At 40.5% G+C, this 26110-nt stretch overlaps 1 protein-coding gene across 2 annotated transcripts in view; it reads right to left on the bottom strand.

Moving 5' to 3' along the window:
- Positions 1-26110, bottom strand: part of Exoc2 (exocyst complex component 2) — a 129749-nt gene that overhangs the window by 25969 nt on the left and 77670 nt on the right. For both annotated transcript variants that reach the window (XM_013521838.1, XM_005398935.2), the window contains 6 exons: positions 25263-25343; positions 24882-24941; positions 23995-24056; positions 22455-22521; positions 18171-18287; positions 11533-11674 (listed from right to left, as the gene is read on the bottom strand). In XM_013521838.1, coding sequence (XP_013377292.1) covers positions 11533-11674; positions 18171-18287; positions 22455-22521; positions 23995-24056; positions 24882-24941; positions 25263-25343 — 529 coding nt within the window. The remainder of the gene's footprint in view (positions 1-11532; positions 11675-18170; positions 18288-22454; positions 22522-23994; positions 24057-24881; positions 24942-25262; positions 25344-26110) is intronic.

The raw sequence follows: 26110 nt of genomic DNA, 5'->3' as shown, positions 1-26110 counted from the left end.
GCAAGGTCGTGAGTTCGGTTCCCGGTACCGGAGAAAAACAAAAACAAAAACAAAAAAAAAAAAAGAAAGTGCACCTCCCAGCTTTCTGTCCTGCATGCAGTCCCCAGTCACCCCTACTGCTCGGGCCGCCGCCCCTACTCTCTCCAGGCACAAAAGGCTGCTCCAGTCAGGGTAGCTGCTCCAGTGCTGCCGTGTCCACAGCAGCTGGGAGCAGATGCAGAGCCCGCGGTGCTCTGCATGGGCTGGGGCTGGGGCCTGCATCCTGCAGAGGGACAGCCAGTGGGACTAACTGTAATCAAGGACTGATCTTCAATTAAAGCACAAGGCCATACACATGCAAATGGCACTTTAGGAATCTGAGCTGACCAGAGTGGCTTCCAGGGTTTCTTTGTGGACAGCCTGCCCGGTCCCAGTCTCAGCGTTGTTATTTTAATGTTTTAGATCCTATGCACCAGGGACCAAACCACTGAGGCAAGTTTCACGCTGACTTAAAATCTGCAAGGAAGTGCAAAAAGCATTTGGAAGCGGTCTGAAGTTCAGCTTTCTGTTGTGACATGCGCTATGAACCACAGGGAGGCACAGCCGCCATCAGTTTCCAGTCAAGGTAGCCATGTGCAGTGTTCCGCATCACCGTGCGGCCAGGGCAGCGCCCAGCTCCTGGAAGCCTCACCACGCCCGTGCGCACAGAGCCATCAGCATGAGCCCAGCACCTGGCTACCACAGGTCCCCCTCCTGAGTAACACTATGAGGACAAAAGCTTCCAAACATGAAGAAAGTCCTCTGTTTCAGGGAGGTATGGACTGAAGACAAGGTAACTCTTAAGTTAAGCTGGTCCAATTTCAGTGTTTGCTGCAAACTTTCAATATTCCCAAGCATGGTGCTTGCATCATGGTCTCGCTGGACTCCTGGTCTACTGGTATGCACAGTGTGTGGTGTGGCTGCCTGACCTCTGTCCCTCTGCTACCTGCTGGCCACTGGCTCCATGGGCAGCCCCAAGTCTGAGATCAAAATTAAGGCAGACCCTCCAACAGCCTTCGAAAGCTTTCAGACTCAACTATTTCAGAGAAATAGCCACTAAACTTACGACTAACATTAACCCAAAGGTAACGAGGGCCCTAAATAATAATAAAACACCCAGTGTGGAGAAAAGAATGCCAAAATGGTGGGATATCTTCAAATATTGTTATTTATCACCTTGGTGTTTAACACCATGCAGAATGGTGTAGAGTATGAATATGAATTTTGGAACAAGCCTCTCAGATCTATAATTAGACAAACAAATTCAAGTAAAGTGAGGGGGGAAATCCCTAATACTGTCCCCAGCACCTCAGAGGTGTAAGTTCCACAGGTTCATAAGAGAGATAGAAAACAGCTACAGAACATATAAGCGCTTTTTCTAAGGCCTCAGAGCCCAGAAGAGCCACTCTGGGCATCATCACCTGTTTGGACAGAACAGCACAGGCTATGGACTTCTGAGCAAAGGAGACAGCACTGCTGGAGTGCAGGAAACACCCGCTCACATGACTGCTCATAACACAGGCCCACCAAATGCAAAACAGACGTCTGGATGACATTTACCCAGAGTGAAAGAGATTAGGAAAGGCTGGGGGCATGTAGGGAGGACAGGCACAGAGGAAAGATAAAGAGCTGAAAGAGAGGGAAGAAGCGTTCATATATTATATTCTCTTTTTTCCTTCGACATCTGATTCCGAGGGACAGTGAACACGGGATGTGGTGCTTGCAATACCAGAGCACAGACACGGCAGGCTGTCCTTCAGGACCAAAGACCACTCCAAGGAACTCTGCTGGCCAGGGAGGGCACAACCGAATTATGAAAAACAGCAACAGCAATAACTATTCTCATGAAGTAAAATTCATCAAATACACTCACATCATGAGCTCATAAAGGCAATTTAAAAACAAAACACCTTGTTGATAACCTTTGAAAAATATTAGGGAACCAGCATTCTAAAAGCAAAGACTTGAGCATTTTTTCCTGCCTTTGACAGTTGAATTGTACTTAGGAAAACCAAAACTAGTTGCTGAAGAAAATTAAACTTAGTGTTCCAGGTAATAATCATTAATTTGCAATCCCTATTAAGAAATATATCATGGCAAAAATTACTAGCAGGGCTGATACTGTGACATAGGAAGCTTAAGGTGAACCTTGAAAGGGGAGACCAGGAAGAAAATATCTGAATTTCATTTCCAACCATAACACCATGAACAAAAACAACAGGAAACATTATTTGGTACCTGTGGACGTAAACATACATGAAAACAAAAATCAAACCTAATGTTGACTAATGCTTCTTTATTTAACCACACATTTACAGAGAAACACAAAAGACGGACAAACACGTTAAATGGTACCAGGAGGGAAGCAATGTGAAAAACTCAGAACGTGAGAAAAATCCACAGAACAAAGAACCTGACTTATTTACCAAATAAACTAAATGGGACCCTAAAGAGTTAACATACAAACAAGCAAAGAAGAGACACATCAACCAAAAGAAAGGAAACATGGAGACTGAGTAAACCCTGACTTGAGCAAACTTACTGTCTAACAATGAGAATTTGAACAACTGAGGGTTTGATGAAATTAAGGAAACTATTATTCATTCTTTTCTAGATCTGGTAATGGTAGTATGACTGGTTATGTCTTCTTAAAATATATCCATTCTTATCTGACTTGTTTAGGGATAAAATGACCTAATCATGTGGGATTTACTTCAAAGTAATAGGTCCTGGGCATGGTGGGGAGCTCAGAGGTACAGACAAAGCAAGGGCTGGTAACTGCTGAAGTGGCCGACAGGTCAGTCAAGATATTTTCACTGTTCTGTTTTGCTATGTGCCCCAAAATTTTGGAATAAAAAGTCTTAAAAATGACTTAAACTGTTTGTGTGCACAACAGTATATTAGATTATCCTGGTGACAAATAACATAGTTTACAGCTATCAATTTAATACATAATAAATACTTCAGCTGATAAGACATGCAATGAAGAAAATATGTGGGCCACAGGCCATCTCAAGGTTAATAAATTTCACATTTAAGTCCATTAGAGCCAAAATTTAGCTTTATTGAAAAATGCTTGGCAGACACAGAAATTATAACCAAATGTCCGAAGTACGATTCAAGTGTTCAACAGCATGACTCTATCTAGTATGTTAAATGCTTATTAAAAAACCTGAAACACTGTCTGAAAAAAGTGACTTTACATAACAATACTGGATTTAAAATAAGATGACCTGTAGGATGATCTTCCTTTAGAAAACAAAATCTCCCTGCTGTGAACAGACCAAACACGAGAACATTAAGATCTATCTCATAATGCTTTTGAAATCAAACTAAGAACAGTCTCAGGCGTATAAAAGTTCTTCCTTTGGAGCTCAGTAGAGGAAAAGACTATCAACGTGGACATTCTTTAAAGATGAAGTCCACCCAACTGGCATCGATACTGATGGAAAGCAGAATTCATATAGCACTCAGCTGCTCGCATCCAAACAGAGCTCAGGAGCCTGTGAGGAGTGGCCGGAACAGGGACACCACTTTGGGGTGCTAACACACTTTCAGAAGGGGCCCCACCAAGCACCAGGAATATGACATTCACAATGGGACCCTAAAAACTCCAAAAACCCAATCTTATAGCTGACTCAAAATGTCTATTAATCTCAAAACCTGAACCATAAATGGTATTTAATTGTTTATATCTCCTACCATCTCTAGCTTGAGGAGCCCTTGCCAAGGTATTTCTCATGGATCGTTCAACTAATTACTGAGCAGAGCTGTTGCCAAATGCATGCTGGGGCCAGTGTCTGCTCCTCACAGACACAGGCAGCAAACATGGCTCCAAGAGATTGGAACCAGCAGAACAGCCAGGAAGACAAGGTCAGGGGCAGGCTAGGACGCTGACAGGAGAATGAGGCAAAGGTCGCAGTGTGGACATCCAGGATAGGGAGCGCCATGTAAGGACTGGGAAGGGTGGCTGTAGACCGAGTACTGGGGACAGGAACAGCTGGCATTCACCAATGAGGCTGGAGAGTGAAGCAGGGCCATGAGGGCCAGAACTGAAAGCACTCACAGCCCCGCAGGCTGGGGAGGACACACAGCCAAGCCAGCAGGTCTGAGTGGGGTGAGCCAGAGAAGAGGAGATCAGCGGGAAACCCAGGCAAGAGACTGTCGAGTGCTGCACAGCAAGCGGGACCCACGGCCTCCGTGAACACCCATAATTGCTGCACCTCAAGAGCTCTCCAAAAGCTGCAGAGGTTTTCCTACGGGCGGCTGAAGGTTAACAACCAGTCAGATACATGTGCAAACAGCAGCGACAACTCTCTGACACAAACGGGCAGGAGGTTCCACCTTACAGATCTGCACACAGAGGCTAGTGCAATGAAGTCATGACACAAGAAGGTCTGCAGGAGTTAACATCACAGAACAGGAGGAAGAGAAAGTGTCAGAAAAATGTAACCAACAGAGGTACTCTTCACAGGCAGTGAAAATTATTTTTGTTAGGTAACTGCAAAGAATGATGACTTTTTTTTTTTTAGTACTGGGAATTGAACTCAGGACCTCATGCTTGCCAGGCAGACGTGGTGCCACTGAGCTACATCCCCAGCCCAAAATGATGATAATTTAAAACCAAAGAGTAACAAAAACCAATCTGCAAGTCTTTTTTTAAAACAACATTTTTCTTCTCAAAACTCACTGGACCTTAATTTTAATTCAGAGAAAATTTCCCTTAAGGGGTGCAAGAAGGTATGATTTTTTAAAATAAACGGATATAAAATCATAACAGGGTCACAAGTGTATTTTGGTACTTAACATTTTTGCCATCAAATGCTATTATATTTTTATAAAAACATTTGCCCTACATATACACTCCTTCCAACCACGACTATCTCCCAATCAGCAGCAAATAAACAAGTCAACCAACACACAGGAAAAGCACCCAGCACAGATCAAGACACTAGCGAGAAGCAGGAAAGAGTCTGGGAGTTCTCCCCAGCGGGCCAGCACAGGCCCTGGTCCTGGGGTGCCCAGCGCTCTGTGAGCGCTTACTGCCTCGACTGGAGCCACAGTGTGTTCTGCTCCTATACAGCTGGCTTCTCTGCTGGGTTTTAAACTTCCACAGTCAAGAATGCTAGAATCAACAGCCTGGAAAGTCGGCACAGCGTCCTCACAGCACAGCCCTGGTCACACTGCTGAGGTTATGAATGAAGACCAAGCGACAGTCTGATGAACGATGAGTCCCAATGTCCATGGCTCGCACAGATGTGAACACCGGCTGGCTCCGAGAGCGGATTTCTTGGAAGTCTGACCATGTTTTTCTGCTTTTTGAAAACGCTAATGGTAACTTTTATGTATCTGACTGCTGTTCTGTCTTCTGCAGCTATTCAGACCTACTTTCTTTTGGAAAATGTAGACACGTAAGGACAGCCACTGGACAAGCACAGAATCTACTCTGATGCCCATATTCTCAAAGGGTTTGGCTTTGAGACCAGACTGATGACTCCATGGGTAGCATGAAAGATTCACGGAAAACCTACCCCCTTAAAACCCCGCACCCCCCACATGGAGCTGAGCCTCCTTTCCCTCGGTAGTGAAGCTGTCAGCCTCACAAGGGTTCTACACAGTTACATGGGTGACTCTTTAGTCTTTACCTTTCTCATTACACCTTTGTGTTTTTGTATGTTTTTTTCTAGTAATTCAATTTTTATTGTCTGACTTAATTTTCTACTTTTTGTTGAATTTGGGGTAAAATTTATATACAGTGAGATGTTAGAGGTTAGGTGAACAATCCAGCGGCAGACAGCATAATGTGTAGCTGCAGGACTATTAGCGGAAGCAAGACACGAACCACTTCTAGCACCCTTAGCAGCTCCCTCCTGACATCTCCTCAGCCCTCACCCTCCCTCAGCCAGTCACCACGGATGAGTGAGCTGTCCGCAAACCTCACTCAGATGGACTTCTACAGAAGGTACTCATTTGTATTTGGCTTTTTTTTGCTTAACCTTGTGTTTTTAAAATCCATCCACATCATTAGGTATTGGGTATTAGTAACATCAAGGGTGAGTACTCCACAGTATGGACACTGTTCCAAGAAATGAATATACTACAGTCTGACGCATCTTCTTTTTATACGAGAATAAAAAATAAACAAAAAACAATAAAAATGATACAGAATTTCAAAGCAAGATGATAGGAAATTAACAATGGTTGTTATACTGCATTGATTATCTTCAAAGTAGTTGTTCAGATTACCAGATATAGGTATGCAAAATTGACCAAACAATTAAGCATTACCTGTTCCTTTCAATAAACCAACAGAAATTAGTAGCACAATTATCTTAGCCATCTTCTGTATATGTGTGTATATTTTCTCTTCCTTCTTTCTTTCTTTTCTCCTTTCCTCCATCCAAGTCGTTCTTTCCTCTTGTACAGTTTCTTTCCCTTTCACAGTATCTACTGTACCTTTCAGATTTTATTTATTCTTTCAGTTTCTTAAACAGGAAGACTATACAATGTTGACGTATGTGAGTCACATGGTTATCTCAATAGGTGCAGAAAATGTTTTTGATAAAGTCCAACAATCATTCATGATAAAAACCCTCCAGAATATAGGAATAGGTAAGTCTTTACCTCAATCTGATAAAAGCTATCCATGACAAACCAACAGCCAACATTATACTACATGGACAAAAACTGAAAGGTTTCACTTTAAAAGCAGAAACAAGGATGTCTACTATCACCACTCCTATTCAGTATAGTACTGGAAACATTAGCCAGAGCAATCAGACAAGAGACAGAAATAAAAGGAAGAAGGATAGGAAAGGAGGAAGTGAAATCATCATTATCTGCAGATGACATGATACTCTACTAGGAGACCCACAAAACTCTACCGAAAGATTTCTAGATTTAATAACCAAATTCAATTGCGTAGCCAGATACAAAGTTAACACTCAGAAATCAATAGCATTCCTGTACATAAACAACAAACTCACTGAGAGACACACCCTCTTTTTAATGGATATTTAGACTGTTTACAGTTTATGGCTATTATACAAATTATGACTGAAAAATATAGTAAGTTATTAAATTTTAAAAAAACTAACAGTAAAAGACACATTGCCATCAATCCCCCTCAAAATACTCCCCTTGCTTCAAGCATATTTATACATTGTTCTCATCATTTTCTGAGGCAGGTGTGGAAGTTTTTTTGTGTGTCTTTAGTTGAGCTGCTGTAGCCACCTTGTGGTCCTGAATTCATTCACAGTATCTACCTTTCAGGGTCATTTTGACCTGGGGAAGAGGCAGAGTTGCATGGCGCCAGATCTGGTGAATATGGAGGATGAGGACAGACTCATGTTTTCACGTGTCTGCCTTTCCAGTGGATGGAACTCAGCAGTAGCAATCACTGTTACTTTTGATCCCACTTTGTAAAAGAGAACTCCAGAACTTCACTCTCACCCCCAACGTGGCTGCTGTGCTGCTGAGCTCGCTGCCGTGACGCCCGGTCTGGGGCAGCTCCTGCTTCCTCTCCAGACTGTGCCTGAGTGTGGGACTTACCCCGCTCTGGAGTACGCGCAACACACACCTAGGCAGGCCACTGGGCTCTACTTTTGGATTGGCACTAGACGTACTCATGAATTACATAAACATCTCCCCTTCCCATTATAATTTCAGTTACTACAATTAATATAAGAACATTTGAATTAAAATTCAGTTAAATATTTTACCTACATAAAAGTTAAATTTCAATTCAGTTATTAAATGTTTTACAAAATATACCTTTTGTACAGGAAAAAATACTTTAAAAATTTCAGAAGGTTTTTTCTGTAATATGCTAAAATGTGAACTTCCACGTGTACTTGAAGATGAAGACCAAAAATATTCTCAATTTAGATAAAATTTATAAAATGCAAACAGAGCTCTTGATATAGATAATGTAACAATTATAATCTTAATGATAGTCAGTTATGTGACTCAGAAGTAACCAAAAGAACCTTCACAGACATTTACACAAACAAACAGGTATCTAAATACCCAACTGTCCAGCTTTAATGGGTATTTTTTCTTAAATTATGAAATTAATCAATTGGATTGTTTTTAATTACTACATACAGTATCATAAGCTAAACTGATTCTAACTAGGGCAATAAGTAATCAGGTACCTATTAATTTGCAAATTCAGTTTTGGAGATAAAACTCAAGACAATACTAACATTGTCAATTCAAGTTACTTTGGGATAGTAACAGTCAAATCATTCCAGCTGTTCACTTTACCCGAGGTCTCAACTTTAAACAAACTCAGAATCACTAAGTGACTGTGGAATGAGGTTCACTATAATCATGAAGTCAAACCTACACAAAGAACAGAAAGGAAGAACACAGAAATCTTCTCAGTGATTTTGGAATCTGAGAAAGAGTAAATCAATTGCTTGTACACAACGTCATGTGTCATTTGGTCATGAAAGGAAATGTATCTTAAAAGGAAAACAAAAACTAGGTTTATAAAATTCAGACATTTAATGTTACACAGCCAGCAGAGTGTTAATTTAGTATACAAAATGATCCCCAGTTAAATACTATGATGGTCAATTTTTGCTTAAATACTTTTAGACTTGAATACTAAGTCACATTAACAGGCTATGCTAGTTTAATACCACAGTTGAAAAAATATGAAGTAACAGAGAAAGGATTTTGGGACACCTTACATACATTAGCCCGGAGGACTTGGAAATCTTGAGTTTTGTTGTCTAAATGGAACCTCAGATCCTGGAGCCTGGCCTGGCCACTCACACAGCTTGTGTCCTCTTGTTTATTCAGAGGCTCCGGGAGTCCTGCACCTAAGAACTGTGACCTAACAACACCCTTCACAGAGCTCAGGATCTCTCGGAACTCTCTATTACAGACACCCTGGAAGAGGAGACCCAGTGAGAAAGAAGAACCACCTTCCCTCCACGGGAAACCGCCCCTGCTGTGGGCAGCCAGCACACCCAGGAGGCTTACTGCTTGTCAGAAGTAGCAACATGGTGCAGGGAGGCTGCTCTGTAACATGCAGAGCACTCCATGAACAGATGGAACCACCACTTAGGGCATATCAAATTTAGTCAACAATTCTAATCTGCCATGTCATGAGTGTTTCCATTCACAGAGAAACAGCACAAGTCATTTAATAACCTTGAATGCATATCCAAAAAGGTAAGAATCATTTCAGTGCCAACAGCAAATGTCTAATGCAGGCTAATCATTGAAGAAAATAATCACTTTAGCGAAATCCATCGAAACTGGAAAATTCATTATTTTTTTGCATGAGGAGTGTTAATGTGTCAGATGTACTTGATAGCTCTATTTGAGTTGAAATGCCATTACTCAAAATTTAGAGAGTACATACAGCTGTCACGTGAAAATTCACAGAAGACAAGAAAATGAATGCCGAAATGCTCATTTCATAGCTCAATGAATATTCACTGTTTAATTTACCAAAAAGCAAGTGAGACTAATAATAGAAACAAGGACATTATATGATTTACTTTCTTATTGAAATGAAGTTTGTAAAAGCACAAAGCAAACCCTTGGAAGATAAACTGAGACATAACCTACAAGACTCATTCACCAACACAGCCGCACAAACATCTTCTGTGGTTGACCCTGTGTAACACCGGGAGCTGTCCAGCAAGGAAGCAGCAAATGACTACCCTTGCCAACGCACAGGGGACAAGAAGAGGAGTGAGGAATGCCGACAGTGGTGGCTGGAGGCACAGGGGTCAGCAAGCACAGGTGAGCACAGGAATGGAGGAAGTGGGTGGCGGAGAGGGAGCAGAGGGGAGAAGGCAGGCCGTGGAGAGCGCCAAGTAGGGGCTAACAGAATCAATGTGTACTTCAGGACAGGCAAGCTGAAGTGAGCTGGAGAGCGGTGCCAGGTCCTGGGGCACAGGCTTGCACAGCACAACTCCACAGACTTGCCTCTCTGAAGTGAACAGATTATAAGAGTTTTGAAACAAGGTTCCAAGTGGATCTGTTTTAGGTTTTAAAAAGAAACTGCCTAGTAGGAAAATGGATGCACCTTGCAACCGACTATAACATTCAATGAAATAAATCAGACACAGTTTAAATAGCACATAGTTTCTCTTATATAAGAAACCCAAACTATAAAGAGCAAAATCAAAGGTATTGCTTTTGTCAATTCAAGTTACTTTGGGATAGTAACAGTCAAATTACTCAGGAACCTGTGAGATAGATCTTTTGCAAATGGGAAGGGAACCTAGAGATGGGTAAGGCGTAAAAAGAATAAGGATGTGTGATGCACCAATACCCAACCCTCACGGTGAACGCAGGCATTGTGCACTGCAAACATACACTCAGAAAAATAAGGCAACAACAAAACCTAGTTTGGACACAGGTAAGTGTAAATATGGAAAAGTAATAGCGTTTAAGGGAAAAAAGATCAATTACATCCTGCTGGAGGAATAAGGCCTCGTAAGTCTATCAGTGACATGACCGCAGAAAACTGAGTAACTAGCCACATAAAACGTTAATTTAATGATTCGGGGTTTTGGCATCACTACACAATAAACAAAAAAGGTGTCTAAGTAGTAAATAACTTTATCACCATCCAATAAAAGCATTATGTAATAAAAACCAAATGCAAACACTTTAGTTAAAAGACTAAAAAATAAGGCAAACCTAAGAACCATTTACTGGTACAGCTAAGTATATGCATCTAAGTATAACCTATGCCTAATATAAACAGACACTTCTACATAACAATACTTCTATTTAACAGGTAGCTTTGACTCATGTATTTCATCCCACAATATTTTGCAAAAGGAGAAAATTATTTATCAATCAAAGCGCTTATTTGATTACAAAAGCAATAATTATTTTAAAAATACATATTATAATGTGATTTAAGCGACTTTCAATTATCACTACAAAGATAATACTGGAACAGTGCCAGTCACTCTTCTGTGGCTCAATTTTCTTTCCTGAATTACTGCAATCTTTTCCTTCTATCCTCAGTATCAATAATTTGGTCTTATACAAAAGTGACCAGATTTCTTAGATACGTGTTTTGATGCTGGTCACAAGATCACTGCACGAAATTGTCATTCACAGTCACTCTCTTTTTGGGGGGTACTGGGAATTGAACTCAGGACCTTGTGCTTGCCAGGCAGGCGTTGTGCCGTTGAGCTATATCCCCAGTCCTCATTCTCTTGTATTTATGCAAAAAAGGAAGCAAGTATGCTTTACTAAAATGATAAATAGTGATAAAGGTATAGTTAATGATTCTCTGAATTAACAAATAACTAAGCCACTGAGTATCAGTAATAAAAATATCAAAAAATTGTGTTTAAATGAGTAAGAAGCAAAAGGAAATCTAATTTCCCACCCTCAGTAGGAATGAGGAAAACATGAATACCAACAGAAGCTTCTGGAGCATATACTGGCTGGTAAAGTACATTCATATTTATCACTGTTGATGCACTACAAAACTCTTAGGAAACCCTACTGGCTCTGTTCACCTACCTGTGGGAGGCAGGCAGTCTTTCCAATCAAAGTAGCCCGCATAAATCCCAGGTTCCAAGGAGCCGACAATGGGATCTGCTTTCAGCTCAATGTAGTTCTCAAAGAGTCTCTGATCAAGTTCTTTCAGAGAGGCCATGCTAACCTAGAAACACAGAATCAAGACTATGAGTTGCCCAGGTGAGGGTCAAGGAAAAGATAAAACAATAAGACAGTTCCTAAAGCTAAAAAATAATGCCACAACATACCTGAACTTTGAGACAAGGAGATTATTTAACAAAGGAGAATTTTAGCCAGATGTGTCAATGTATACCTGTAATCCCAGCACACTGGGAAGCTGAGGCAAGAGGATCATAAGTTTGAGCTTAGCCTGGACAACTTAGGAGATCCTGTCTCAAAAATAACCAAAGAAATAGTTCTGGTGATGTACTTCAGTGCAAAGGCCCTGGGTTCAATTCCCAGGAGCACACGGAAGAAGCAGGGGTAAGATCTATAAAATGTATGTTGAATATCCACCACAGCACCTTCTAGTACTTCCAGAGTTCAAAGTCCAATTACTATACATAACAACTATTTTGATCTTGGGGCACAATGATGGCAGTTCTAAGACGGAAGCTTACAGTTGTGAATATTCACTTATATCACAAAAACAGAGTGAGCCCACATAAACAACCATGATACACTTCAAGATCCTAGAAAACAAGAAAAATCCAAACCCAAAGCCAGTACAAGGAAGGAAGTATAAAGATCAGAGAAGAAATCAATGAAATTGGGGCTAAAAAACCCAACAATACAAAGAATCAGTGAATCAAAGAGCTGCTTGTTCAAAAAATAGATAGATACCTAAACAAAATGGACAAACCCTCAGATAATCTCACCTAAAACAGAAAGAAAAGATCCAAATCAATAAAATTAGAAATGAAAAAGGTGAAATCACAATGGACAATGCTGAAATCCACGAGATTAGTAACAATTACTTTGGAAACCTATACACCAATGAATTGGAGAATTCAGAAGAAGGCCCTAGATACATATAAATTATTAAAATTGAATTAAGATATAAAGCCTGAATAAGCCAATAAATAATCCAATGAAACAGAAACTGTAACTTAAAAAAAATTCTACAAATTAAGAAAAGCAAAGATCTGGATGGAATCATTGCTGATTCTAAAAAAAAATTCAGGGAGTCTCTAACACCAATACTCCTCAAGCTCTTTAAAGAAACTGAAAGGGAAGGAGGACTCCCAAAGTTATTCTTAGAAACTAGCATTACCCTGAGTCCAAAACCAAAAAAGGATCCAACCAAAAAAGCAGCATGGCAATCTCTTTAATGAATATAAATAAAAAATCCTCCACAAGATACTGGCAAAGAGAAGGTAATTAGTCTTTGAAATGTTTATTCATGATGACAAAGTGGTCTTCATTCCAGGGATGCAAAGATGGTTCAATAGAAGCAAATCATTAAATGCAATACATTGCATAAACAGAAGACAGGACAAAAATCACATGATAATCTCAATAGATGCATAAAAAGCCTTTGACAAAATCCAACATCCATTTATGATAAAAAAAAAAACACTTAAGAAAATAGGTAGAAAAGGACCTTATCTCAATCTGATAAAAACCATTCATGACAAACCTACTGCAGCATGGTATTAATGGGGGAAAACCAAAAGCTTTTGCTCTAAAATCAGGAATAAGACGAAGATGTCCACTACCACCACTTCTGCTTAACACAGTACTTGAAACATTATCAAGAGCAATAGTCAAGAAAAAGAAATATATATATGAAAGGAAGAAGTCAAACTATCAAATTACTTGCAGATGACATGATCCTCTATATAGAAGACTCAAAAAAATCTACCCAAAGATTCCTAGAGTTAATAACCAAATTCAGCAATGTAGCAGGACCCAAAATTAATGCACAAAACCCAACAGAATTCTTGTACACTAACAATGAACCCAATGAAAAAGAAATTGGGAAAAAATACCATTTATAATAGCACCAAGGAAAATTAAACATTGAAGAATTTTTTTTTTGTTTTTCTTGTTTTTTTGTTTTTTTCTCCGGTACCGGGAACCGAACTCACGACCTTGCGCTTGCCAGGCAGGCGCTTTGCTGCTGAGCTAAATCCCCAGCCCCAACATTGAAGAATTAATTTAACTAGAGAAATGAAAGACCTTTACAGTGAAAAGTATGGGATCCTGAAAAAGGAGATCAAAGAGGTCATCAGAAATGGAAAGATATCCCATATTCATGGATAGGCAGACTAGTAAGAGTCAAAATGTCCATACTTCCAAAACTTTTAAACAGACCTAATGCAATCTAAACCAAAATACCAATTGCATTCTCCACAGAACTGGAGAAAACAATTCTGAAATTCACATGGAACCAGAAGAGATCCAGAATAACAAAAACAATGCTGAGCAATAAAAGCAAAGTGGGAGGCATCACAATTCCAGTTATGAAGTTATTTCACAAAGCTGAAGTGATTAAAAGAACACAGTACTAGCACAAAAACAGGTATGTGGATCAATGGGACAGAACAGAGGAGGCAGCAACAACCCCAAGCACATATAGTCATTTGATAAAGGGGTCAAAAACATATGCAGAGAGACTCTGGAAAAAATATTGCTGGAATACCTGGCTATCCACAAGCAGAAGATTGAATCAAGTATCTCACCATGTACCAAACTAAAATTAAAATGGATCAAAGATTTAAATGTTAAAATAGAAACACTGAACGTACTACAAGACAAAATAGGTAAAACTCTTGAAGTCACAAGCATAGACAAACACTTTCTGAACAAGACACTGGTTTGCATGGAGAATAGTACCAAGAATCAACAAATGGGATCATATCACATTAAAAAGCTCCTCCACAAGAAAGGAAACAACCAACAGAGTGAAGAAACAACCTACAGAATGGGAAAGAATTTTTGCCAGCTACTTCTCAGACAGAGGACTAATATTGAAAATATATAAAGAACTCAAAAAAAATTAGACTCCCCAAAATAAAAGAACCAATCAAAAATTGGACAACTAACGTGAACAGATGCTTCTTAGAAGTACAAATGGCCAATAAATACATAAAGAAATGCTCAGTGTTGCCAGCCATTAGAGAAACGCAGTTTAAAAAAAACACTGAGGTTATATCTTACTCCAGAAAGAATGCTATTAGCATCAAGAAATTAAACAATAACAAATGCTGGCAAAGATGAGGGGAGAAAGGAGCCCTTCTACGGGTTAAGAACTGTAAATCAGTAGAACCACTATGGTGATCAGAATGGACATTCCTCAAAAACTGACACTGGAATTTCCATCTGATCCAGCTATTCCCCTTCTAGGCAATCTTCCTCAAAGAGTTAAAAACATATATATCCATGTTCACAGCAGTATAAATAGCAAAATAAAAAGTACATACTAGGAGACAGGGAAAGTGTTTTAAATGGAGGGGACCAAAAGATGTCAAGAGGGAGAAGCAGAGGAAAGGAAACAAAAAAAAGGTCAAGATGTGTCATGTACAAGTATCAAGTACCAACAATGAATGTATTCACTATATACCAACCACAAACACATGCTAATAAAAAATTCCCAAAAAATCAGTTATAATTTTATTTACTAGTCAAATAATTACAACATATTATCAATTATATTAGCATCAAAAAACTAAGAATAAGCTTTTTGAAAGATACACAAAATTCTGTTGAAAACAAAATGCTGCTAAAGTAATTTAAGATGTTCTAAAAAAATACATACATAGGAAAAACTGATACTATTAATCTTCCTCAAATTCAATGAATTTTTAAAAGGTCTTTATTTGGTAAAATTTCACAGGCTAATCCTAAAATTTATACATAAACAGAAAGGATCTTACTATATACAACCAAGAAAATTCGACAAGAACAAAGTTGGAAGACTCAACCTACATGATTTCACGACTTACTGTAGAGCTATAGTAAGTAACACAATGCAATGCTGACAAAGGCAGACCAGAAGGAGAAGCCCAGCACAAAGCCAATCACACTTGATTTTCTGAGTTTTTGACAAAGGCACCAATGAAATTCAATGAGAAAAGAAAGATTCTTCAATACATTGTAATGGGACAAGGTAGTACTTGTATGAAAAGCAGAAGGAACCTTAGCCCTTTGCTTAATATAGAAAAACTTAGTAAAAGTTAGATTATAGCTCTAAACACAAAAGTAAACATTAGGAGGCCTCTGGAAAAATATATTTAGGATAATGAAACAGGGAAAGACTTTGAAAACATATAAAAATAATACATACAGCATATATAAAACTGACAAATGATCTTAACATTAAAAATTTCTACCCAAAGGATATCATTATAAATACAAAATGGCAAGCAAGTCAGGAAAAAAAAGTAAAACATGTGAAAAAGGACCTTTTTCACAAGACTTCTAAAAATCACTACTAGACAGATGAACAACCCAATGTGGAAATGAGCTAAAGAGATGAACACTGCCTTGTAAACAGAAAATACATGAAGGTATAAGAAAATGTGTCCAATGCCATTATTTATCAGGGAAGGCCAATTAAAGCTACAGTAAGATGGACAAATACACAAAGAATGGTAGCACTCACTGCTGGTGAGGACATGGACAAAGTGGAACACTCTCACTGCAACTGAGATGCCCATTCTGGAAAGGAAAAGGGAAAAGAAACAAAAAATCTAAGGAAGAAAACAGCTAAGGAAAGCCCTAGCCAACAATAAGCCCTCATAAAAGGAGGCCTGAGAAAACATCCAGTGTCCAGTGTTGACGTGTGAGAAGCCGTTTAGGGGTCCATGCTCGCCATGTGCAAAAACACTGAGAGGGACAAAGTGCAGCCATCAGCTGTGGTCAGTACCTGTGATGCCTCTAGAGGAATCTGCCACTTGAAAAAGGAACTACGCATCAAAGACAGGACCAGGTGGTAACTTTTTTCCTGTATGTAAGATATGTTCTACTTGGTTGGCATCATGAAACTAATGGATGCACATATAGCAAATAGAATCACCACAAATGCTGTAATATCTATTTCTTTTAGCATCCATTTCAATCACAATTAAATAATTTCAAAATATTCAAGATGGTCTGTTAAAAACAATCTAAATTCTCGATGGGAAAAAGACAACCTGCCATGTATTCTAAGTTGCAACTCCAGATCCTATATATTATTTTTCTCAAAATGATCTGGATAGATTGAGAAAGATATTTAAAAAAAATCTTTTTATGTCAATTTCATTCTTTCTTAATGATATAAACTGATGCAACAAAAAGTCCCTTAGTCACAAAAACCTAGAGAAAAATCAAACTTATTGCTTCTAATATGTAATTTTTAATCATCTCATATATTTTAAATGCTAAATTCTCTCATAAAAATATTCACATCATTATTGTCCTTGTATAAAATCGAAGTGCTCACTTTCTACAAATAGTACCTTTTATTGTAAGACACCATCTTGCAACTCTCAGCTTAAGAATTTCTGGAAATAAACCACACATTTGGCTCTAAAGCCTAAGTCACAACATTTCTCATCAGAATGATTAATCTTTACAAAAAGGCAGGAAAACAAGACAGAGCCACCCACTCTGACATTTTCATTCTTTGAAAAAAAAAAAAATCCCTATCTAGTTCATGAACTAGAACCATCATTTATAAAAAGTATGTAATCCACCAAGAGTAAACTTTGATTATATGATTAACAAGGTCATTATCTTTCTGAATCTTTGCATTGAGAAAAGTGTACTGACATTCAAGTGGTTCTAGCATAGTATTTCTTAGAAATCTGATAAACCTTTGCCCAGGAAGATTACTTCCTTTTTTTTTTTTCCTTTTCTACTTACTTGAAAAAAATATAAACAAGAGATAACATTATTATTATTATTTTTTTTTTTGGCTTTTTTTTCTGGTACCAGGGATTGAACTCACGACCTTGCGCTTGCCGGGCAGGCGCTGTGCCACTGAGCTAAATCCCCAGCCCCGAGATAACATTATTTAAAAATCCTACTCCATTGACCTGTATAGGACTTATTTTTACCCAACCTTGCTATATCCAGTGACCAGACAGTGGAGGGTATGTACTTTTCAGGTAGATTTCCAAGCATCTTGTAGCTGCTGTGAACTGAGTACCTGTGTGTGCATTTGTGCATATGTGTCCGTGTGTGCATGTACACGCACATGCCTAAGTACAGCCAAAGCACTGCTGTGGTCACATGGGAAGGAAGGAAGGGAGAGGTGAGGAGCAGCAGGAGGAGGTTTTTCTCAGGCTCTCAGCAGCCCCGCAGGGTATGGGTGGCTGTGTGTAAAGCTTAAATCTAAAAGAAGTCAAATTTGATTTCTCAGGATCTAAGTTTGAGACTGGCCTTTGCTTCCTGAGTCTCAGACAGCTTGAAAGAGAACATACCAGCTCTAACCCTGGGGGAACGCTCACTGGACAAGCGCGGGGAGTGTGAGCCGCTGAGGTGAGGCAGGAGATGAAGGGATCAGGCAAAGTCGGCCTGTGTTGGGGCCAGGAGAGGGAAGCAGCATGGGGAAGTGGCCCAAACACTCACTGGGCAAACAACCTGGAAGCTAAGGTGGACAAATGGCTGAGCCAGTGAAACCACCACCTGTGCAGTTAGAAGAATTTACTCACCTGTGTCATCTTTTCTATTCCCTGGAAGTTGTGCTTTTCAAAATATTCTGCTATATTCAGGAAAGTGCGACGTTCTAGATAGCAGCAGTTACTCAGGACTATCAAAAGTCGCTGTTCCTGAAAGCAAAACAAATGTTGAGAAAATTAATTTAGAGGAACACATGTCCAGTGCTCTCAACTATTCAGTTCAATTATAATCTTCTGATCTTTAATATTAATATTCAATGCTTGGCTTTTCTTTACCGCTTCTTTCCTAACACAAACAGAAACATAAACAAATTTCACATTTCTACACATTGTTCACTTTTACATAAGACACAGAAGAATCAAATAGGGGCCAGGCCCGCAGCTCCACAGCAGAGCACTGGCCTACCACGCACAAGCCTCCATCTCCAGCACCAGAAAACAACAGGATCCAATAATGTTTCCTCTAATATTTTATGTACACAAGTGGCTATTTTAAATAACCAATTGTAGAAAGTGTAGAAATTATTAGAAAATAATCTATAATTTTTTCTTAACTTGGAAGAGAATGACCTTACATATTAGTATGTTTGATGGGTCTTTTAAAGCATTAGGCCTTCTAGAATGTTCTGGCGGTAGAAACAGCTTCTTTCCCAAAGGGAGTGGGAGTCCCAGTGGCCAGTGGCTCAGCACAGGAAGTGGCTGGGTAGCCAAGAAGCAGAACCCCACTTGCTGCTACATTTGCCAGGCTTCTGTCTGCCTAATTTAAGAATGATCAGCCCCCAAGGCTGGTGAATACCGTACCCTTTTACAGTTCAGAAGAACTATTTTTGTAAATAAAATTCCAAGAATGGCCCTTGCTGCTGCTGCTGCTGCTGCTGCTGCTGCTGCTGCTGCGGTCTGCCTAGGCATGGGTAGCTCCAACAGCATTCTCTGGAACAGCTGTGACTCATCCAGGGCCTTTACTCAGACCCTTTACTAAAACTAAGGTTAAGCCACTTTCCAGGAAAAGTTCTCGCCCATGCTTGGCTTATTCTTTCTGTACAGACTTAAAATAGCCCACAAGAAAGTAGTTCAGTCTAGAAAATGAGGAAACAGAAAGGTTCCTGTTCTTTCAGGTGTATCTGGCCTAAAGAAGAACTAGAGTCTGAGCTCCATGCCAAGCAAATCCTACATCTTCCAACAATTTCCCAGTAATTTAGCTCAATTTTAACTGAGCTCAGTATTGAGTCAAATGTCCCAAGACCTATACCTCTTTACTTAAGATGTTCCTTTCTTTATTTATGGAAGAGTACAGCCCAGTCTCTGCCCTTTTTGGTTAACAATTACAAACAAACAGTCAAAGAATTATCAAAGTCCTGTAACTCTAAAGGAGTCAAAAGTTGCCAGCAGCCCTGAATTAATCTGTGGATGAGGCAAGGAATACAAAGCAAGGCCAGCGGAGTTTCATGATGGACAGTACCCCTTCTCTACACTGAGGGAGTAAAGGGCAGGAGAGATGCAAGAGAGAAAGCAGTGGGCCAATGTGCAAATTGGCCCGTGCACAGCTGGGGTGGCAAGGCTGCGTTTCCCTCTGGCCCAAAGCCTGGAGTTACCATCATTAGGCAATCCTTTTCATGCAAGTACACAGACTTCCCATCAGTGATACCACATTCCTCAAAGATCTTGCCTGGTTTCTGAAAGAGTTCCTTTTTCCTCCCGGAGTCAGCCCTCCTTACCTAGCAGACCAAGCCTGCTGGCAGAGAAGATCTGATTTAGTGTCTCCACGTAACCCTGAAATGTGCAAGATTCCTTTCAAAACAGAAACCACAGGAGTGCTCTCAAGCCTCACTGTTAGTGTGTTTTTTGGTCAAGTCTAACTGATGAGATGAAATCGAAGTGGAAGAACAAGTGAACATCACAAATGCTAAAGCCGGGTGATTAATCAAAAGCTGATTACCACCTCAGGTGGAGATCACTGACTGAACACAGCATTGCACATGAAGAAACACGTGTGTCGTGTCACCTCTCTGTGGTCCAGGACATGCAGGCTGACACAGCCATGGTCACACGGAAGGGGCACCCGCTCTCTCCAACCTGGATCTCTGCCTTCCCCTAGCTGCTGCCCTACTGGATGACATAGAGCATGAGATCTCAGCTGGAGGGAAGTGGGCTGGATCTGGCCAGTCATCTTCAGGAAGCAGGATCTGTGCTTGCCGACAGAGGAAAACTTCCGGAGAGTGAAGCGGGACAGCAGCTGGGTACTGTGGCAAGTGGAGGTTCTGAGCAGCTTCAGGGCCACTGAGAGCAGGGCCAGAGGGCATCCTCAGGGTGCTGTGGCCTAGGGGCCCCATGCTCCTCTCTCCCTTGGATGAGGAACAGGGCAGGCTCAGGCCAGGCTCAGGCAGGACCTGCACAGCAGGGGGCACAACAAATGCCCAGCAGGTGTCAGGAGCCGGTCAGCCTGGCACACAGCTGCTCCTCCACATCCCGAAGCAGTGCCCCCAGTTGAGCTGGGCTGGTTCTGAAAGCCTGAGAAAAGGCACAGTGCCCTGCAGCTGAAGGTCTTTCTCCACTTCAAAGGAGCTTTCTCTCAGCCCTGGCCTAACAGCTCTCCCATCTGTGTCCCAGGAAAGCACACTGCATGGCCTCCCTCGTCCTCACGACTCTGCTCTTTGAGGACAGTCGCTTGTGGTGCCCACAGTCCAGCCCCTGCCTGTCACGCTGGCCCTGCTCAGCCCAGTTGCTCAGCACTCCTCTGGGAGGCTCTCTTTCATTTCTCCCAGGAATTCTGCTCTACTGGGGTTTCCTCTTCAGAAAGCACAGAGGCCTCGATGCCTAGCCATCCCCAAACTACATCCCCATTCTCATTTCTAATGGTGGCCCCCTTCTCTCGCTGTGTGAGTGTAAGGCCCCGGCCCTCCACACAGGGTTTGACTGTGCATGCTGCCTGGGCTGCTGCTGCAGTGCTGGCAGAAGCCAGCTGTGTGCATGGAGCCATGAGCTGCCCGGAACCTGGACCTCAGCATGGAGGCCATCTCTGCAGGCAGCTTCATCCAGCAGGCCACTGTCCATAGATAGAAAGCACGGCAGCCCCTCAGGACACATGCCCCAAATGCTTTGGACTCATCACCCTGGCATTCAGTGCTCCTTTCTGCGGAGTCCCAACTGGCCCCATCTCAGGACAGCTGGGGCAACACCCTGCCAGAACTCTCCTGCCATATGTTTCTGGGGGACTCCGGCCACAAGTTGAGCTGGACAGAACAGCTAGTATTTTCCTTAGTGTTCTCATGTACTGGAGGCCTCCTACTGGCACATACGTGCAGCTGACTGACAGCCCCGTGTGGTTCCCCTCCTGGGATCCAGACAAGTACGTCCACTCACTCAGTAGATACTGCCGCCAGAGTGGCACTGATTCCACAAGCCTAGCCCCTAACTGAGTGTTCACTGTTTCTTTAGAAGCTGTTTATCTCAGTGAATGGCAATGTTTTCTACCTAGTCATAAAAGTAAGTAAACCTAGAATAATGTCTTTAATTACTTTTACTAAGCTATATTTTTCTTAATATACCAAGCCACTTATTATTTAGGAATTCATAGTGATAAACATAATAACTGCAAGTAACATAGGGCAAGAAACTTAGCTCACACATCTGTTTTTAAAGATTTATATACACAATGCATCATGAGGAAGGTATTTTCTTTAAGGAAGTCTGAGTTTATAAACATGGTAATAAATGTACGTAAATCATCCCTAAATACATGTACATGTTAAAAATATACATATGCATACACAGTGAATATACACAACACATAGAAACATAAAATGTATACATATAAAATAAAAACAAATTACATAAATAAAGTCTGCATATAAAATATAAAATATACGTATATACACCTGAAGTGTTTCTGTGTGGCTATGTGGTGATCCAACTGTTCTGGCTGTGGAGCCTACACTGACGCATAGAGGAAACTCACAGGAACGCAGCAGAAGCGGATGGAGCTCCTATGGCTGATGAGGCAGAGACACAGGGCAATGCCACGCCCTTTGCCTCCCTCCCTGCAGAGCAACATCCCAGCACCAGGCAGCTAGAGTCACCCGTGGGCCCTGAGACCCTGCAAAGATGGACTAAGTGCGACTCCAGTGTGAGAGCTCTAGCTGTGGAGCCCTTATTACTTGTGCTTACTAAAATTTCACACACCACAACAGCGCTGCCCAGAATAAGGCAGCCTCCACAGCATGTGTTACAGCAGGGAGGCAGAAATGCCCAAAGTCATACAGAACAGTCCCCGAGCAGTGACAGTGACACACATTATTTTCTGTTTCAGATCTCACTTACAGAAGTCAAGTTGAAGTCTTCATGGGTGCTTCCAAACAAATCAGGAGAAGAAACATCTAAAGAGAGGCTGTGCAGAGAAGATTTCAGTTAAAGCACTAAAGTTTAAAATACAATGAGCTATACCTAAATAGGATTTTAAAACATTCTGATAAAAATCAACTAAGTTTTTATGTTTAATAAGTACAGCTCAACAAAGGCAGTATGGACTATTAACTGGGCCATACATAAAGTCTGGTTTTTGGTCTCTTCAAAACTGGCTTAATATAGTTTAAAAACAAATCACCCGAGGGGAAAATGTCAAATAATTAACATATTTTTGCCTATCAGAATTTCCAGGGACTTTTCCACACGCACTTTCATAATAATACCCTCACACAGGTGGTTACGGAATTAGGTGACAACCACAAGCGACTGGAGACAAAGAAACTGGTGGCAGGGTGAGGGTATAAGAAACCCACCAATTCACAGATACAGGAGTCATAATAAACACTCCAGCATGGCTTAATTCTTTAAACTTGACTGACTTTAAAATTCATAAAGAATTACATAAATCATTTCAAATATAGAGGTAACAAAAGGGTGGCAATCTGAAAAATATTGAAATAGCACTGAGTGCTATAACACACATTGGCATAAACAGAATGGAAGTTCAGAAATACACTGCAGCATACAACAAAAATCAGTGATGTCTGGAACAGAAATTGTAACAAAGCAACAAGAAAAAGACATTTAATTAACATCAAAGTTCTGATTAACACTCTAAATTCTGGTAGATTAATAACCCAAACATGTAAAATCAAATCTAAACCCAAAAAATTAAAACCTTACTAAGTCTCTAGAGAGGTTATAGTTTTATACACTGAAAAGCAAAAACCAATACTAGGAAACAGGCAAAAATAAAAGCATCCTCAAACTGTCCATTAAAGATTTAAGAGAGGGGCCAGGGATATAGCTCAGCAGCACAACACCTGCCTGGCAATTGTGAGGTTATGAGTTCAATTCCCGGTACCAAAAGAAAAAAAATTTAAGAGGCATTTATTTCATATGGTATTATCTGTGTCACACTAAATTTTAAGCAGAGTAAAGTTACACATGCCAAATGTCCTTCAGAAAAACTGGATTAAAAAGGAAACAAACATTTATGCTGCCGTCCCTGTTACGGCGGCAAAGCCCCAGAGTCAGGACGCTCCACCCTCACCCCGTCTTCCGCGAGGGCACTGTGCCACTTCCTAACACCAGAGTCATGCCAGCAAGCCATGCGGGTGCACGCTTCAGTTCTGCACTTCACTATTTGGACAGCCCATCCTTCAGGAAAGTAAGTGAACTAATTATGCATTCAACACATTCAACATCTCTCTCATAAGGTTAAGTTCAGAAGATTAGGAAATTATGAAAAGAACACAGGTCAAGTATATAAAACTATGACTTTAATGGGTGCACGCTAGCTCTCCTGCTAGAAGTTTTAGGGCATAAAACCAAATATATAATTTGACTGTGCACTTTAAATTCTCTTAAATGCATCCATGAGATTATTACTCACTGTGTTGTATCTATATCTGCGTCAGGCTTGGTACTCAATTGCTCCAGGCAGTATATAAAAACCTAAGTCAAAAATAAAAAGTTCCAGTAATATGTATGCTGTTATTCATCCATTGGGACATCAAAAATTATTTTACATAAAGTAGAATTATATGTCATGTAAGTGTTAAGGTAAGAAAGGGGTTTATTAATATGTATGTATTTATATGCCACATAAACTGTAGAAACATATATCTCAACCATATATACTATACAAGCAACACAAATTAAGAGCATTTATATTCTGATCAATTATTAAGTTGTTAGCCAGGTGTGGGGGTGCATGTCTGTAACCTGGCTATCTGAGAAACTGAGGGAGGAGGATCACAAGCTTGAACCCAGCCTGGACAACTCAGTGAGACCTTGTCTCAAAAGTAAAATAAAATTAAATTAAAGATTTAAAAATAAAAAGGGGTGGGGATGTAGCTCAGCTAAAGGTTCTGGATTCAATCACCAGTACCACCAAAAAAAAAATTTTTCTTGAATATTGGAAAAAAATTTCTTTTTCTTTATCTACTCACTAACATGTGCATCTTTACGTATCCAGAAAGCACTGGTCCTCATAAGGAAAACTTTAAATAAAACAGAAACAACTGTCATTTAATTTACTTTGTTGTCTAATGGAAGTACCATGGAAACACAAGAAAGGGAAACATACTATAAATGCAGTATTTGGGCACTGCTAAGCAAACGGGAATTAACATTACACTACCTGTATTGCCCTATTACCCAAAGCTATTACAGGTAAGGCTAAAAAGAGCCCACATTTCACACATTTTATACACAGGAGGAGGCTGACAGAGAAACTCTGAACTTCAGGCTTTGGACAGCGCTGCTGCCCCGGGTTACCTGCATGATGCTGATGCTTAGCTGACAAACTTCCTCCTGCGTTTTAGGTTGTTGAAAGACCTACGAGGAAAAATTTTGAACAGGATTTTTGGACTTTGCTAATAAAACCAAACATTTTGCTCCTGGAGTTAGAAATAAAATAGAAAACTGCTGGGGTCATGGGCAGCCTCACAGTGGTCTCCGGCTTGGGAAAAGCAGGCTAATGCTCAACACCAGTCAGTGCTCCCCCCTGTACACAAAGCACTGGCCCCAAGGGGCTCTGTCCATGTTGTTACACTAAATGAGACCCATGGGCAGTAAGATTACAAAACTCTTGTACACTGGTGACTGCAAAGGTGGTTCCAAGGAAGGACTGTGGGGAGATCTGGGATAGCAACTCACACTGGCTTCTCCAGGCTTACACTCCAAAACTCCTTTCAGTGACTGCAGCGAGTGCACGATGCACTGTTCAAACTGGCACGGCTGAAGAAGAGAAAATACCCATCTTAAATTCCCAGGCACGCACTGGCTGGTGAGAGAGATTTAACCAAGAGGACAGGGCCTAAAACTCAATCTTCTAGGCTTACAGAACGGATCACAAATCACCTCACCCATAATCACCAGATTACAGACCTTTACATCTGCCATACACTTTGCGCTTAAAATTTCAAAAGTGGGGAAATCTTAAGACTAAATTATATCTAATTCACTAAAACAGACTCAAATATAACTAAGCATTTTCTTTAAAATTCCACTGATCTAAGAGGTAAATGATAACATGATAAGGACCCAGTATAACAAGCTTATCTTTTAAACTCTGCCTCCCGGACACATGCTGGGATAAATGAGATGTTGCACATCTCCAACAGTGTTCACCAAAATCTAATGTTACTAATAACAGTGTGGAGGAGGTACAAGATCTTTAAATCAAATAGGTTATTACAGTCATTTTCTATAAAAATTAAACTAAAAAAATTAACCCTGAAAATGTGTCCAAACAATGGCAGCTCAAGCGAAGCCTGAACAATACCCAGCACCTTGTGAAGTTTTTAGTCCAGGTGACAGAGACTCAAGAGTGAGTACATGTACTTCTCATCAAGTATTTTCCCAGTCAGGAGATACAACCATGAAAGTCACATCAAAACAGCTTTTAAAAGAGCTCAGACTGGGGCTGGGGATTTAGCTCAGCGGCAAAGCGCCTGCCTGGCAAGCGCAAGGTTGTGAGTTCGGTTCCCGGTACCGGAGAAAAA

Source organism: Chinchilla lanigera, unplaced genomic scaffold, assembly GCF_000276665.1.
Source record: "Chinchilla lanigera isolate Chin_1 unplaced genomic scaffold, ChiLan1.0 scaffold00064, whole genome shotgun sequence".
In the NCBI taxonomy this organism is placed as follows: domain Eukaryota; kingdom Metazoa; phylum Chordata; class Mammalia; order Rodentia; family Chinchillidae; genus Chinchilla; species Chinchilla lanigera.
The sequence above is the reverse complement of the archived record's forward strand: the minus strand, read 5'-3'. Positions and strand labels throughout refer to the sequence as shown.